General features: G+C 43.3%; 1 protein-coding gene across 3 annotated transcripts in view; it reads right to left on the bottom strand.

Annotated features, from left to right (window-relative positions):
• Window positions 1-6,676, bottom strand: part of ptpn22 (protein tyrosine phosphatase non-receptor type 22) — a 16,575-nt gene extending 9,899 nt beyond the window's left edge. For 2 of the 3 annotated variants that reach the window (XM_024005529.2, XM_024005530.2), the window contains exons 1-8: window positions 6,169-6,675; window positions 4,242-4,350; window positions 4,045-4,121; window positions 3,840-3,935; window positions 3,708-3,746; window positions 2,934-3,005; window positions 2,495-2,554; window positions 2,075-2,217 (exon numbers count right to left, since the gene is read on the bottom strand). In XM_024005529.2, the coding sequence (XP_023861297.1) occupies window positions 2,075-2,217; window positions 2,495-2,554; window positions 2,934-3,005; window positions 3,708-3,746; window positions 3,840-3,935; window positions 4,045-4,121; window positions 4,242-4,350; window positions 6,169-6,294 (722 nt within the window). In that variant the 5' untranslated portion in view covers window positions 6,295-6,675. Of the gene's footprint in view, window positions 1-2,074; window positions 2,218-2,494; window positions 2,555-2,933; window positions 3,006-3,707; window positions 3,747-3,839; window positions 3,936-4,044; window positions 4,122-4,241; window positions 4,351-6,168 lie in introns of all 3 variants that reach the window. The other variant, XM_024005531.2, reaches the window with a different exon arrangement.
• Between the last annotated feature and the right edge of the window lie 7,891 nt (window positions 6,677-14,567).

The raw sequence follows: 14,567 nt of genomic DNA, 5'->3' as shown, positions 1-14,567 counted from the left end.
TTTTGGAGAAATGTCCTCTGGTCTGATGAAACAAAAATAGAACTGTTTGGCCATAATGACCATTGTTATGTTTGGAGGGAAAAAAGGGGAGGCTTGCAAGCCAAAGAACACCATCCCGACCGTGAAGCACGAGGGTGGCAGCATCATGTCAGCATCATGTTGTGGGGGTGCTTTGCTGCAGGAGGGACTGGTGCACTTCACAAAATAGATGGCATCCTCAGGAAGGAAATTGTGTGGTTGTATTGAAGCAACATCTCAAGACATCAGTCAGGAAGTTAAAGCTTGGTCACAAATGGGTCTTCCAAATGGACAATGACCCCAAGCATACTTCCAAAGTTGTGGCAAAATGGCTTAAGGACAACAAAGTCAAGGTATTGGAGTGGCCATCACAAAGCCCTGACCTCAATCCTATTGAACATTTGTGAGCAGAACTGAAAAAGTGTGTGCGAGCAAGGAGGCCTACAATCCTGACTCAGTTACACCAGCTCTGTCAGGAGGAATGGGACAAAATTCACCCAATTTATTGTGGGAAGCTTGTGGAAGGCTATCCAAAATGTTTGACCCAAGTTAAACAATTTAAAGGCAATGCTACCAAATACAAATTGAGTGTATGTAAACTTCTGACCTTCTAGGAATGTGATGAAAGAAAGAAAAGCTTAAATCATTCTCGTTACTATTATTCTGACATTTCACATTCTTAAAATAAAGTGGTGATCCTAACTGACCTAAGACAGGGAATTTTTACTAGGATTAAATGTTAGGAATTGTGAAAAACTGACTTTAAATGTATTTTGCTAAGGTGTATGTAAACTTCCGACTTCAACTGTAGGTGATATGAGGGCAGCCCAGTCTCCCGTGGAGAGTGAACTGTTCCAAGGACAATGTGTGTAAGCAGATCTGTCATTTCACACGGTAATACTTTCCTATCCTCAATCCTGCCTGTGGGTTAACTGACTGAGTAGAGAGGAGAGCATGGGTCTATGGCACGGGCATGCCTGATGCCTATGACTGAACATTCCGTTCCTGGTGGTTCATCTATCTGTGATGCCTCCTGTAAACCACGCCTGGATGTCAGCCTGGTACACGGACACTTCTATTCACTGACTACTGAAGTGTAATGCCATCTGACTGGGGTAAATCATCTCTCGCAATTGGGCCTAATACGGGGTGCTAAAGAGTGTCTATCATAGTCTTATTATAGAGAACAGAGAGAGGGGATAACGTGTCTTGTGGAAAACTCCTGATGCATTTGAGGATTTATCTGTTGAGTCTTCTTTCTGGAGTGTCATGCAACACTTGACTCAAGCCTATGACAAACACGTTGAGCAACTTTCAAAGAGGGGGCCTGTCGCCATCGATGGAATTTCCGTGTGTCACTGTGGTCATAGTATGGAAAAAAGCTCTGTTCTCTCTCTCTCGTGTCTTACTCACGAAAGTCAGTCAACAGAGTTATTAAAGGAGGACAGGGTTGAAAAACGCAAAATCACCACTAGGCCCTCAGATAAGCAACGGACTTACAATAGGTTACCTTTTCACTCTGCGTGGCTTAGCATGCAGTGCTAAGTACATTTGAGTTCATGTGTTAGCTGTAACCATGGCCAGAGACAGTAAGAGAAAAGGAAAATTTATACGAGTGTTTGTTGTAACACCCACTGTCGCCTGATGGCCATCCGCCCACAAACACTTCCTGTCTGTGTGTCTAAGAGAAGAGGGAGGTGCCTGAGCATAAAGGGGTCTACAACAGGAGGCCCACAAGAATGTGTTCCACCTACGGAACAATCACTATTTAATGAGAAAGGACCCCACAGCAACATAGATAGAGATATATGACTGCCTAGCATTAGATGCAAAGGGAACCTAACTTTCCGTGCTTTGAGATGGTTTATTGACTCTCCGTATCAGACAATGATTCATACACACACAGTACACAATTAACTTAAAGTATGGTGTGATTCAGTACTGATTCACACACGTGTGTGTGTGTGTGTGTGTGTGTGTGTGTGTGTGTGTGTGTGTGTGTGGGTGTGTGTGTGTGTGGGTGTGTGTGTGTGTGTGGGGGGGTTGGAGAGCTGACCTGCAGTGGATACAGATGGGTACATCCTCATGGGCCTGGTAAGCTCTCATCTCCTGCAGGAGCTCCAAGATGGGAGGGATGGTGTCTGGGACCCCGTGGTCCGGCCAGTTGATATAGTGCAGCTGTCTCAGGGTACGACTCCACTAAGGGACACAGTTCAATGTTAACACAGACAGAGAGACACACCAGGAGACCTGTGTACTCACACAGGGCTTCCTGTTTACCCCTACCTCATGTGATGTTAGTTTTGAGGGGATTTATTACTGACATGCTCGGCACCAAAGTATACTACAATTCCACCCACAAAATATTCCATCACAACTTTGCGTTTTTAAGCATTTATGTCCGCAAATTCTATCCATGATAGTTTCTAATTAAAGCTGCATCTCAGTTTATAGTAAGGGTATAAACAGTACTTACATTGCGGTAGGTCACTCTTAGGTTCCTGCTCACATAGTCTCCTTTACTCTCCTCTGAGTCCTGTACACAAACACACAGAGTTGGCAGTTCAGCATTATTTTCACACAGACAACCTGCAGACGTTAGTCTTTTTAACCTGAGAATGACATTAGTATACTACATGTACTTGACACATGAGTGATTATCAATGTTTAGGCATATTTCAGGCATGTTTGAGGAGAACCTCAGAAATGAGAATCCCATAGCAAAAATACTAAGCACATCAACATATTTTTTAAGTGCCTGTATCTGGATGTTCAAAGGTTGCATTCATCTACCATTCATGACTACTGATCACTGTAGTGTAGATAACCTAGTTATGGTTAAGAGGCCATTTGACCAACCAAATCAGGAAGTGGTCAGAGAGCGAGGAAGAGAGAGGAAGTAGCCTACTACTCACGCAGTAAATAGTAAACGGGTCACACACAAAAGGTTCCTCTTGTTTCTTTGGCCAGTAGCGCTCACACTTTTTCTACAAAAGAGTAACACAAACAGGCTTCAATGTGCATAAAGCCACAACACTGACCATTTTAATAACACATTATTTGACTATGAAATGCAGTGGTGTAAAGTACTTAAGTAAACATACTTTAAAGTACTACTTAAGTATTTTTTTGGTATCTGTACTTTACTTTACTGTTTATATCTTTGATAACTTTTACTTCACTACATTCCTAAAGAAAATAATGTACTTTTTACCCCATACAGTTTCCCTGACACCCAAATGTACTCATTACATTTTGAATGCTTAGCAGGACTGAAAATGGTTAAATTCACACACTTATCAAGACAACATTCCTGATCATCCCTACTGCTTCTGATCTGGTTGACTCACTAAACACAAATGTTTAGTTTGTAAATTATGTCTGAGTATTGGAGTTTGCCCCAGGCTATCCGTAAATTAAAAAACACAAGAAAATTGTGCCGTTTGCTTAATGTAAGGATTTTTTTTATTATTCACACTTTTACTTTTGATACTTAAGTTTATTAAAACCAAATACTTTTACACTTTTACGCAAGTAGAATTTTACTGGGTGACTTTCACTTTTACTTGAGTCATTTTCTATTAAGGTATCTTTACTTTTACTCAAGTATGACAATTGGGTATTTTTTCCACCACTGAGTGTAATAATAGAGAAGTGTATAGTGTACATGAGCATAGAGAGTGACTTACCCTGCCCATCTCAAACTCCCTGCAAACCATCACTATGACCTGATAGAAGACAAGATCACCATAAGTCCATCAGTACACCAACCCCACCAGAGAAAGAGAGACAGGGGGAGAGACAGAGAGACAGAGTTGTACCTCTGTGTCGTACTCCCAGAGCATCCTCCAGAAGTCCAGCACGGTGTGGGGAAGAGGGCCCTGAGTGGCAATGTAGGCCCTGTCCCCTGACACTCCCTGGGGGTACGCAGAGCAAAGTGTCACACACTTGTCCACCTGGAACTCTGCTGCAAATACTCTTCTATTGTACAGTCTAGTATACCAGGACAAAGTCCCATCACCCTACCTTGATGAAGCTGGCATTGATGTAGTCGTTATCGTTCTTGGAGGTGGTAAGGGACAGCTTCACTCTGCTGTGGTCAACTGAGGGGAAATGAGGATGGTATTGTAGTGAGATGTAGTAGTGAAAAGTTATAGTGAGTACTGCATAAATATACCACTTCAAACCATTGCATTAGACTGTAATGGTAAAAGCTGACTTACAAGGAACAATGTCCTTGTATCGGTTCTTCTTCACGTTCTCCTGCTTATCTGCTATCTTTGTGGGGTAGGTTTTGTCAGTGCGGTACTTGATGGACTGGCGTTTGAGCCTCTGCAACACAGGGAAGTGAGGCAAATATTAGAGAACACAACACGTATGTATGCATGTGAAGGAGGGAAGGGGTTATCTCAGTCTGGCTAACACTTCGATCTATGTGGCTAAATGTTAGGGTGTCTAATTACCTTGTTCCTCTGGGGAACTGGAAGTAAGTAGCCATACAAACAATGAGGTTGCAGTTGTCACAGTTCCCATGTCTGAGTCTAGTAACTGCCCACCGTGGTTTTTATTTACAGTTCTCTTCAGTGTTAATTAAGAGGAGAGACAGTTGAGCTGCAATAAGTTGTCACTCCTCCCCAGAGCTAAATTCAGTGTTATAGTCACACCCTGTACACTCTGTGGGTAACACTGGGACACCACTGCTACTGCCAAAGCTTTTTATCAGCTCTGGCATGGCTCAAACGTACAGACATTAGCTTACTGGAAACAGCCCTAGCCACAGACTAAGAGAGGACTTCCAGTCATCAGTGACTCCATTCCAATTAGTAGTGAATGAGTGACACTCCAAATAAAGCCCCAGAGTGTCCCTTCCTGGTCCTCTGTATCTCAAACACACTGGTCTTTTTGTTCAGGCCCAGTTCTCACAGACAGCCCTAACACAAGGCTGATGCAGAGCAGGCCAGGAGCAGACATCTGCACCCAGCAGACCACAGAGCTCTTTTTGTTCCACAAGGAAGTGACGTGAGCTCTGTTCCCCCGGGTGGTCAGGACGGCAGGGGCATGACACAAGGGCGGCATGCGGAGAGAGAGGAGAGTGGGCCCAACACCCTCAGTCACAGAGGTGTCACTCCTCACCATGGCGATGGTCCACAGGTGATGCCATCCATGGGAACAAGACCATGGGGTGGCCCGAGGCGGAGTTGGTCACACTTTATCTGGATAGTCCAGATTTTCCATCTGTAGATGCACTGCAGATTGTCATACTATCAACAAACTATCTGTTGATAAGAAACTGCTTGCTAAGATTACGGTTAGGTTTAGAATAAGGGTAAGGGTTAGGGTTAGAGCTAGGGTTAGTAGTCAGTTGAAATGTTACTAACAGTGTGTAGAGCGTCTACAGATGGACTATCCAAATAAAGTGTTACYGCAGTGTTTTAGTTGAAGTGCACTGGTCATTGATGTCATCGTGTATAGCTGCCTACTTACAGGCTTCTGTCAAAGCCGTTTGCATTTGTAGCGCAAGTGTCAGTCAGTCACTATGTGTGTGCGTGTCTGTGTGTGTGTCTCTGTGCATGTGTTCACGTATATGTGTATTTGTCTGCGTGTGTGTGTTTAAGCGTGTGTGTGTGTGTGTGCAGGGTGGGTGGTGGTGGGGGGGGGCTCGTTCTACATCAATAACATTGCATTTGCCTGTAGATCTCCTTCCTTGTATGGGGGCCTTTAGAAACAGGCAGCAGTGCAGTAAGAGGAAGCTAATAAGCAGTTGTTGGGGATTGACTGACAACTCATACAGAAAAAGCACAACATACAGTCAATAGTATGTCTCTCCTCTGAGCATGACGTTCTTTTGTACAATTCTTCTTGGGACATTGACAGAGTTCTGTTCAGTGGAATGAAACAGTTTGGCTTACCACAACAGCACTCTATGTCCACCCACACTCACATCAAAACAAATACACTCATACACACAGTGCTCTCTAAGCTTAGACAAACTGTAAACATTCAGCATCACAGCAGAGGTAAAGACCGCACCACTCCAACGCCAACAGAGTTAATCCACTTGTTGATAAAGTGAGACAGCTCGGAACCCGTCCCGTGTCTGCGAGAGGAGCCCCGCTGTAACAGAGTGATCAAATAAAGAGAAGAACTCACCAAGAACTCCCCGGTGAAGCCACTCTCCGCCTCCTCCACCTCAGCCTCCTTGCTCTCCACTTGAGCCAGGAAGCCCCTCAGTATCCAGGCTTGCTGCTCCATGGCTGGCCTGCTGGGGCTTGGCATGTGCTGCTGCTGCTGCCTGGCATGTCAGGACACACAGGGCCACGGGGCCATGGAGGGGGGGCCCGCTGTCTGGGGCCTGGGGGTGTCTCTGCTCCAAGCGGCCTGGGGTACTACCCTACAGCGGTTAGTATCACACTGAGGATGAGGAACTATGCTAAGGTACAAGGCACTTCTGTCAGAGCTGTCTTCAGTTTCTAGGAAACAGCAGCAGCGAGTTAACAGGCTCTGTGGTCAGATTAAAAATATCACTGCGCCCCCTAGTCTCTCTCTCACTGGGTCCTAGAGCGAGCCCTGTTCAGGAAGCACCTCAGCACGGAGTGTGAGGGAAAGAGAGAGAGGCAGACATAGACACAGAGAGATAGAAACGAAGATAGACATAGATGTACTGACACATGTACGCACACACGTACACACATGCTTGAACAGCTGTTCCAGCCCAGCCCTAGAGTGTGCTGGAGGCGGTCCAGCCTGTTGAACCACATTCAGAACACACAGTTAAGAGGAAAGAGGGAGGGCCAGGAGGGAGGGGCGGGGCGGGGTGGAGGTCGGCTCAGATCATGTATGACGGGTAACTCCCTCCCTCTTTCTGTCTGGCATTCCCCTTCACAGTCTAGCTGGTCCACTAACCTTTAGGCACTGAGCACAGGGACAGCGCATCACCATTTAGGATTCAGAACTCCTGAAAGAGCACTCAATCCATTTTAATCTCATACAATACCATTGAACTATCAGGCAGAATTGTAGAGATGATATGGTGCTGGGATAAAGCTGTCTAAACAGTTCATATTGGGACTACTGCAAGAGAGAGAGAAAGAGCTGGCATCAAAGTTCCAGAACCAGTTGTACTCATGCTGGCAGTATCATGTCTTCTATTAAAAAAAGACCTTAGTACAATGACTTACTTATTACATTCACGTTCTCTCCTTTGAGATAGCCTGTGGTAGCAATTGTTAAAACATCTGCATCTTGCCTATTCTATTTTGGTGCTTGTGTGTAATCTATCACAGTAGGCTGTGAGAGGAGGTTGGCTCTTAATAATGGCTGGTATGGAGTAAATGGAATGGTATCAAACTCATGGAAACCACTTGTTTGGCGTTTTTCATACCATTTCATGTATTCCGTTCCAGCAATTAAAATGAGCCCGAACTCCGCAATTAAGGTACCACCTACCGCCTGTGATCTCTATGTGTGTTGCCTCTAGATAGACAACTGACAGAAGAAGCTTAACTGCACAGCTGACACAGGTCATGTCTACTGTCGTGATTACACTACAGCATACCAAACATTAGGAACCCGATCGAACATCTCTGGAGAGACCTGAAAATAGCTGTGCAGCGACGCTCCCCATCCAACCTGACAGAGCTTGAGAGGATCTGCAGAGAAGAATGGGAGAAACTCCCCAAATACAGGTGTGCCAAGCTTTTAGCGTCATACCCAAGAAGACTTGAAGCTGTAATCGCTGCCAAAGGTGCGTCAACAAAGTACTGAGTAAAGGGTCTGAAAACTTATGTAAATGTGATATTTCAGTTTTTATTTTTTTGAAATTTGCTAAAATGTCTAAAAACTTGATTTTGCTTTGTCATTATGGGGTATTGTGTGTAGATTGATGAGGAAAATTCTACTTAATCCATTTTAGAATAAGGCTCTAATGTAACAAAATGGCGAAAAAGTCAAGGGGTCTGAATACTTTTAGAAAGCCCTGGAAAAGAACTTTGAAAGTTTCTTCAAGGGCAGTCTCAAAAACCATCGAGCTCTATGATGAAACTGGTTCTCATGGGGAACGCCACAGGAAAGGAAGACCCAGAGTTACCTCTGTTGCAGAGGATAAGTTCATTAGAGTTACCAGCCCAAAAAATTGCAGCTGAAATAAATGGTTCTCAGAGTTCAAGTAACAGACACATCTCAACATCAACTATTCAGAGGAGACTGTGTGAATCAGGCCTTCATGGTCGAATTGCTGCACGAAACCACTACTAAAGGACACCAATAAGAAGAAGAGACTTGCTTGGGCCCAAAAATATTAGCAATGGACATTTGACCGGTTGAATTCTGTCTGATGAGTCCAAATTTGAGATTTTTGGTTCCAACAGCCTTGTCTATGTAAGACGCAAAGTAGGTGAACGGATGATCTCCGCATTTGTCGTTCCCGCCGTGAAGCATGGAGGAGGAGGTGTGATGGTGTGGGGTAGCTTTGCTGATGCCACTGTCTCTGATTTATTTTGAATTCAAGGCACACTTAACCAGCATGGCTACCACAGCATTCTGCAGCGATACGCCATCCCATCTGACTTGCGTTTAGTGGGAATATAATTAGTTGTTTAACAGGACAATGACCCAACACACCTCCAGGCTGTGTAAGGGCTATTTGACCAAGAAGCAGTGATGGAGTGCTGCATCAGATGACCTTGCCTCCACAATCACCCGACCTCAACCCAATTGAGCTGGTTTGGGATGAGTTGGACCGCAGAGTGAAGGAAAAGCAGCCAACAAGTGCTCAGCATATGTGGGAACTCCTTCAAGACTGTTGGAAAAGCTTTCCAGGTGAAGTTGGTTGAGAGAATGCCAAGCGTGTGCAAGGTTGTCATCAAGGCAAAGGGTGGTTACTTTGAAGAATTTCAAATATAACATATTTGGATTTGTTTAACACTTTTTTGGTAACTACATGATTCCATATGTGTTATTTCATAATGTTGACGTCTTCACTATTATTCTACAATGTAGAAAATAGTAAGAATAAAGAAAAACCCTTGAATGAGTAGGTGGCAGTTTCAATAAATAGTGCCCGCAAAACATCAGTCTCAATGTCAACAGTGAAGAGGCGACTCCAGGATGCTGGCCTTCTAGGCAGAGTTGCAAAGAAAAAGCCATATCTCAGACTGGCCAATAAAAATAAAAGATTAAGATGTGCAAAAGAACACAGACCCTGGACAAAGGAATTCTGCCTTGAAGGCCAGCATCCCGGAGTCGCCTCTTCACTGTTGACGTTGAGGCTGGTGTTTTGCGGGTACTATTTATTGAAGCTGCCAGTTGAGGACTTGTGAGGCATCTGTTTCTCAACCTAGACACTCTAATGTACTTGTCCTCTTGCTCAGTTGTCCACCGGGGCCTCCCACTCCTCTTTCTATTCTGGTTAGGGCCAGTTTGTGCTGTTCTGTGAAGGGAGTAGTTAGTACACAGCGTTGTACAAGATCTTCAGTTTCTTGGTAATTTCTTGCATGGAATAGCCTTCATTTCTCAGAACAAGAATAGACTGAGTTTCAGAATAAATTTGTTTCTAGCCATTTTGAGCCTGTAATCGAACACAGATGCTCCAGATACATAACTAGTCTACAGAAGGACAGTTTTATTGCTTCTTTAATTAGCGCAACAGTTTTCAGCTGTGCTAACATAATTTCAAAAGGGTTCTCTAATGATCAATTAGCCTTTTAAAATTATAAACTTGGATTAGCTAACACAACGTGCCATTGGAACACAGGAGTGATGGTTGCTAATAATGGGCCTCTGTACGCCTATGTAGATATTCCATAGAAAATCAGCCGTTTCCAGCTACAATAGTAATTTGCAACATTAACAATGTCTACACTGTATTTCTGATCAATTTGATATTTTATTTCATAAACAAGGACATTTCTAAGTGACCCTAAACTTTTGAATGGTAGTGTACATATTGTAAATATGAAAATAGAATACAATATTTCAGACCTACCGCTTGCATGTCAAGCTTAGATTTACGTTTGTGATATCCCCCTATCTGCAAGCATGACCAATGGCATAACACCTTATTGATATGTAAATTCAACCAACCGATCGGAACACATAAACATCTAATACATATTTCTGCAGTGTCAAGTGGAAACATACCCAACCCTGTTGCATTCTCATCTGCTGAATTCCACTTGCACACTATAAACAAAATGAGGAATGCAATACCCTGCACATCAAAACAACCACATACAATCAGTACAAGACAACAAAAATGTTGGTGGGTCCCACGTTCATAGCACGCAATGACTACATCAAGCTTGTGACTACAAATTTGTTGGATGCATTTGCTCTTTGTTTTGTTTTCAGATTATTTTGTGGCCAATAGAAATTAATAGTAAATAATGTATTGTGGCATTTTGGAGTCAATAAGAATAGAATGTATTTCTGAACATTTCTACATGAATGTGGAGGCTACCATGATTACGGATAATCCTGAATGAAATGTGAGAAAGTTACAGATGTACAAATAACATACCCCCAAGACATGCTGACCGCTCACCCTTACTGTAACAGTGGAGGTTTTTTTTTTTTTGGGGGGGGGGGGGGCGTCGGAGTCTGTAACTGTGCTAAGTCTCTGACCTCCTCTCTGTAATAATAATAATACATGGGACTTACAGTATATAGCACTTTTCAAGGACTCAAAGTCGCTTTACAATTGTAGAAATGTAAAGAAAAACAAAAAGAGGATTTAAAACACAACATCAGACTAAACAAAACATGCATAAACAGAGGGGTCAAAGGGAAAGAATGTGATGTATCAGTGTATAGGGACGGTAGGGTTGGGATTTAGATATGAACCCGGTTTAGGGTTGGGATTTAGGTATGAACCCGGTTTAGGGTTGGGATTTAGATATGAACCCGGTTTGGGGATGGGATTTAGATATGAACCCGGTTTAGGGTTGGGATTTAGATATGAACCCGGTTCAGGGTGGGATTTAGATATGAACCCGGTTTAGGGTTGGGATTTAGATATGAACCCGGTTCAGGGTTGGGATTTAGATATAAACCCGGTTTAGGGTGGGATTGAGGTTAGGATATAAACCCAGTTCAGGGTAAGGGGTAGGATAACAGTTTTGGTTAGGTGCTGCTCAGTGTGGTGAAGAGAGGAGTGGTGAAGGGGGAGGGGGCTTAAGGGTAGGCCACCTGGGGCCGGTCCGTCGGGAAGTCCAGGATCCAATTGTAGAGGCAGGTGTTCAGTCCCAGGATCCTCAGTTTGGCGATGAGCTTGGAAGGGACTATGGTGTTGAATGGTGAGCTATAGTCTATGAACAGGATTCTTACATACAGTTGAAGTCGGAAGTTTACATACACCTTAGCCAAATACATTTCAACTCAGTTTTTCACAATTCCTGACATTTAATCCTAGTAAAAATCCCGTTTTAGGTCAGTTAGGATCACCACTTTATTTTAAGAATGTGAAATGTCAGAATAATAGTAGAGAGAATGATTTATTTCACTTTTTATTTATTTCATCACATTCCCAGTGGGTCAGAAGTGTACATACACTCAATTAGTATTTGGTAGCGTTGCCTTTAAATTGTTTAACTTGGGTCAAACGTTCCGGGTAGCCTTCCACAAGCTTCCCACAATAAGTTGGGTGAATTTTGGCCCATTCCTCCTGACAGAGCTGATGTAACTGAGTCAGGTTTGTACGCCTCCTTGCTCGCACACGCTTTTTCAGTTCTGCCCACAGATTTTCTATAGGATTGAGGTCAAGGCTTTGTGATGGCCACTCCAATACCTTGACTTTGTTGTCCTTAAGCCATTTTGCCACAACTTTGGAAGTATGCTTGGGGTCATTGTCCATTTGGAAGAACCATTTGCGACCAGGCTTTAACTTCCTGACTGATGTCTTGAGATGTTGCTTCAATATATCCACATAACTTTCCTCCTCATGATGCCATCTATTTTGTGAAGTGCACCACACCCCCACAACATGATGCTGCCACCCCCGTGCTTCACGGTTGGGATGCTGTTCTTCGGCTTGCAAGCCTTCCCCTTTTTCCTCCAAACATAACAATGGTCATTATGGCCAAACAGTTCTATTTTTGTTTCATCAGACCAGAGGGCATTTCTCCAAAAAGTACGATCTTTGTCCCCATGTGCAGTTGCAAACCATAGTCTGTTTTTTATGGTGGTTTTGGAGCAGTGGCTTCTTCCTTGCTGAGCGGCCTTTCAGGTTATGTCGATATAGGACTCATTTTACTGTGGATATAGATACTTTTGTACCCGTTTCCTCCAGCATCTTCACAAGGTCTTTTGCTGTTGTTCTGGGATTGATTTGCACTTTTCGCACGAAAGTACGTTCATCTCTAGGAGACAGAACGCGTCTCCTTCCTGAGCGATATGACGGCTGTGTGGTCCCATGGTGTTTATACTTGCCTACTATTGTTTGTACAGATGAATGTGGTACCTTCAGGCGTTTGGAAATTGCTCCCAAGGATGAACCAGACTTATGGAGGTCAACAATTTTTTGAGGTCTGAGGTCTTGGCTGATTTCTTTTGATTTTCCCATAATGTCAAGCAAAGAGGCACTGAGTTTGAAGGTAGGCCTTGAAATACATCCACAGGTACACCTCCAATTGACTCAAATGATGTCAATTAGCCTATCAGAAGCTTCTAAAGCCATGACATCATTTTCTGGAATTTTACAAGCTGTTTAAAGGCACAGTCAACTTAATGTATGTAAACTTCTGACCCACTGGAATTGTTATACAGTAAATTATAAGTGAAATAATCTGTCTGTAAACAATTGTTGGAAAAATGACTTGTGTCATGCACAAAGTAGATGTCCTAACCGACTTGCTTAAAACTATAGTTTGTTAACAGGAAATTTGTGACGTGGTTGAAAAACGAGTTTTAATGACTCCAACCTAAGTGTATTCCCCTCTTGTCCAGGTGGGATAGGGCAGTGTGGATTGCAGTTGAGATTGCATCATCTGTGGATTTGTTGGGTTGGTACGCGATTTGGAGTGGGTCCAGGGTGTCTGGGATGATAGTGTTGATATGTGTCATGACCAGCCTTTCAAAGCACTTCATAATTACAGATGTGAGTGTCTACAGGGCGATAGTCGTTTAGGCAGGTTACCTTGGAGTTTATGGGAAAAAGGACAATGGTGGTCAGCTTGAAACATGTTGGGATTAAGGACTGGGACAACGAGAGATTACAACTGTTCATGAAGACACTTGCCAGCTGGTCTGGTTATACTTTGAGAAAGCGCCCTGGTATTCTGTTTGGCCCGGTGACCTTGTTTAAACAGGTTGTAAGCGGTAGCTCTAGCCTTTAGCCCAGCACGGATATTGCCTGTAATCCATGGTTTTTGGTTGGGATACAGGTTTATAGTCACTTTGGGGACGACATCCTCCATGCACTTATTGATGAAGCCTGTGACTGTTGTAGTAAAATCCAGTCTGTACTAGTAAAACAGTCTTGTAGTCTTGCGTCTGCTTCAGGCCAGAGAAGCTATGACTGTTGTGACAGACTGAAGACAAGCATAGCCACACCTCTGAAGACAAGTACTGGCCAATTTACTGACACATCACCCATCATTCTGGACCCAGGAACCAGTCTTCACCTAGCAACCAAATAGACCAGAACCTTGTTTCCCGATAGCAATGGAACTTAGGCTTACGAGTGTTTTACGATGCATCTTTCCTACAACAGACGAAGATGTAACTTAAGTTTCCCAAAAAACCACGCAGAGACATTCGCTAAGTGCTTCGTTGAGGCATGTGTCGATACTGATGGGATCAAAAGAAAAGCAACGCTGCTCTTGGATCAGCAAATCCCATTCAGATCTTACCTTAACATTAGAATTATTCCACAATACTGATGACGGATAAGCTCTTAGGAAGATATTATCACCTATGGCTGCAAATATTGAGGAGCCTTATTCTATTCTATTCTAATGCTTACCCTATAATAATGCACTAAATCAAGATTTGTCACATCTGTTGTGGAAAATCTTACTCAGGGACACTCAAAGTCAATCTTAAAGGAATCATTGTTTATTATCAGTTAACTGGAGAGGTTCCAACAAACTTGATGCACCATAGTGAACATCTGTCAGGAGCTCCATTGGGGCAGACCCGTTAGATCTCTTATATACAGACAAGTTATATTTGCATGATTTAGCTTATTAATTCATAATTAATTCATCATTAATGTTTGCTTCATTCATGTGACCGACCAATACTGGGTCATGCATGTGACAGACCAATACCTCACAAGGATTCTTGTCTCGTAAGCTGAGACCTTGAAACAGAGACGTCTTTCATTCTCAAAACAAGCATCTGGGCGTACTGCCAAATTGCAGATACTGATAGTGAGGATTCGTTCAATCAGTCACTTGCACGAACACAGAAAACGGTTATTAGAAAAGCACAAACATACAGTGGTTGCTCAACTAAAAGTTTTGCGGTTATGCTGTGGGACTTAGAGGTAATTTTCGATTTAGTACGGTACCCTGCGTCACTACTTTATTGCTCCAGACCAGCGCAAGGGGGAG

The sequence above is a fragment of the Salvelinus sp. IW2-2015 genome, linkage group LG17, assembly GCF_002910315.2.
Source record: "Salvelinus sp. IW2-2015 linkage group LG17, ASM291031v2, whole genome shotgun sequence".
In the NCBI taxonomy this organism is placed as follows: Eukaryota; Metazoa; Chordata; class Actinopteri; order Salmoniformes; family Salmonidae; genus Salvelinus; species Salvelinus sp. IW2-2015.
This window is presented reverse-complemented; position numbering and strand designations above follow the sequence as displayed.